A 1488-nucleotide genomic window follows, 5' to 3' on the forward strand; every position below is an offset into this window, starting at 1 on the left:
TTCCCCTCTTCCTCAGTTATTATTTTTTTCCTTCCCCCCTTGGTTATTTTTTTCATCTTTCCCTTAGTTATTATAATTTTCTCGTCTCCTTTATTGTTTTCTACTCATCCCTTATTCTTCACCCACCCTTAGTTATTCTTCTTTACTTCCCTTAGTAACTCTTCACACACACACCAGTTACTATTCTGTCCCAAGTTATTACAATTGTCCCCCGTTAGATAATTTTTCCATCAGTAACCGTTATTGTTTTTCCACCCGTCCTTAGTTATCATTATTTCCCTCTCTCCTCCCACCCCTTCCCCGCCCGCTTCACACCTTCCCCTTCCCTCCCCACCTGATTTTCCCTCCCCAGCCCCTGGCTGACGGCAGTCTGCTCTGCTCTTCCCGCAGGATGCCGGCGGAGGCGGCCAGCAGCGCTGCTGCGGACCCGCCCGGCGCTCCGCGGGAGCGGAGGCGGAGGCGCGGCCGTGCGCGGGCGCGCACCGAAGCTCTTCTCCACACGCTGAAACGCAGCCGGCGGGTGAAAGCCAACGACCGGGAGCGGAACCGCATGCACCACCTGAACGCGGCGCTGGACGAGCTCCGCAGCGTCCTGCCCACCTTCCCCGACGACACCAAGCTCACCAAGATCGAGACCCTGCGCTTCGCTTACAACTACATCTGGGCCCTCTCCGAGACCCTCCGCCTGGCCGAGCAGTGCCTCCCGCCGCCCCCCTCCTTCCGCGGGGCCACCGCCGCCGTTCCCCCTCCCAGCCCCGGCAGCGACGCCGGCTCCTGGCTGTCCTCCGCTTCCCCCTCCGCCCCTTCGCTCTGCGCCTCCGCCTCCGGCCCCAGCAGCCCGGCCACCTCCGAGGACTGCGCTTACGCGCCCGCCGATACCCTGCTCAACTTCCGCGGGTTGCCCGCGGCCCCGGGCGCGCCTTGCCGCTAGCGCGCAACCCCCGACTCTCCGCTTTCCCCCGTTGAGGGTCGGGGCTGAAGCGGGGGGGGGCGGTGTGGTGTCGCCTCCCGTTGCACTTTTCAGCTCCCCAAACACACACACAGCCCCCAGCCCCCCCGGCCGTTTGCCCCCCGGCCTCCGAAAACCGGGAAGAAAAGCGACAGATTTGCTGCCGCAGACGAGGTGAAAAGTCAATTTTACAATTTGTAGCTCTCCGGCGAAGAAAAACGAGCATGAAAATTTGGTTTGAACGCCCTGACAATGCCATGAAAAGGCTTAAGGGGATCAATGCGGCCCGGGGCACAGCGCTGGGGCTCAGCCCATCCCTCTCGCCCTGTTCCCGGGGGCAAGCTCAGCCCCTCCTGGGGCAAGGGGTGTGTGTAGAGGTGGGGGTCCCCAGCACCAGCCCTGATGGGACCCGGCGGACAAGCGGAGAGGCTCATGCATTATAGATGCTGACCCCCAGCACGGCAGAGCAGGAGCAGACATGGGGCATTCAGAGCCTGGGCCAGAGAGTGCTTTAATTTATTCAAGATGTTCATTCATAT

The 1488-nt window shown here is 61.2% G+C and overlaps 1 protein-coding gene across 1 annotated transcript; it reads left to right on the forward strand.

The window, feature by feature from the left end:
• The first annotated feature begins 391 nt into the window (after positions 1-391).
• On the forward strand, positions 392-931 carry NEUROG1 (neurogenin 1). The gene has a single exon (XM_054168589.1). The coding sequence runs from the start codon at positions 392-394 to the stop codon at positions 929-931; it is 540 nt and encodes a 179-aa protein (XP_054024564.1).
• Positions 932-1488: the final 557 nt, after the last annotated feature.

The sequence above is a fragment of the Dryobates pubescens genome, chromosome 16 (assembly GCF_014839835.1).
Source record: "Dryobates pubescens isolate bDryPub1 chromosome 16, bDryPub1.pri, whole genome shotgun sequence".
In the NCBI taxonomy this organism is placed as follows: domain Eukaryota; kingdom Metazoa; phylum Chordata; class Aves; order Piciformes; family Picidae; genus Dryobates; species Dryobates pubescens.

What these genes read in the sequence shown, in the direction of transcription:
- NEUROG1 (XM_054168589.1), top strand. Translation starts at nt 392, where the DNA reads ATGCCGGCGGAGGCGGCCAGCAGCGCTGCTGCGGACCCGCCCGGCGCT.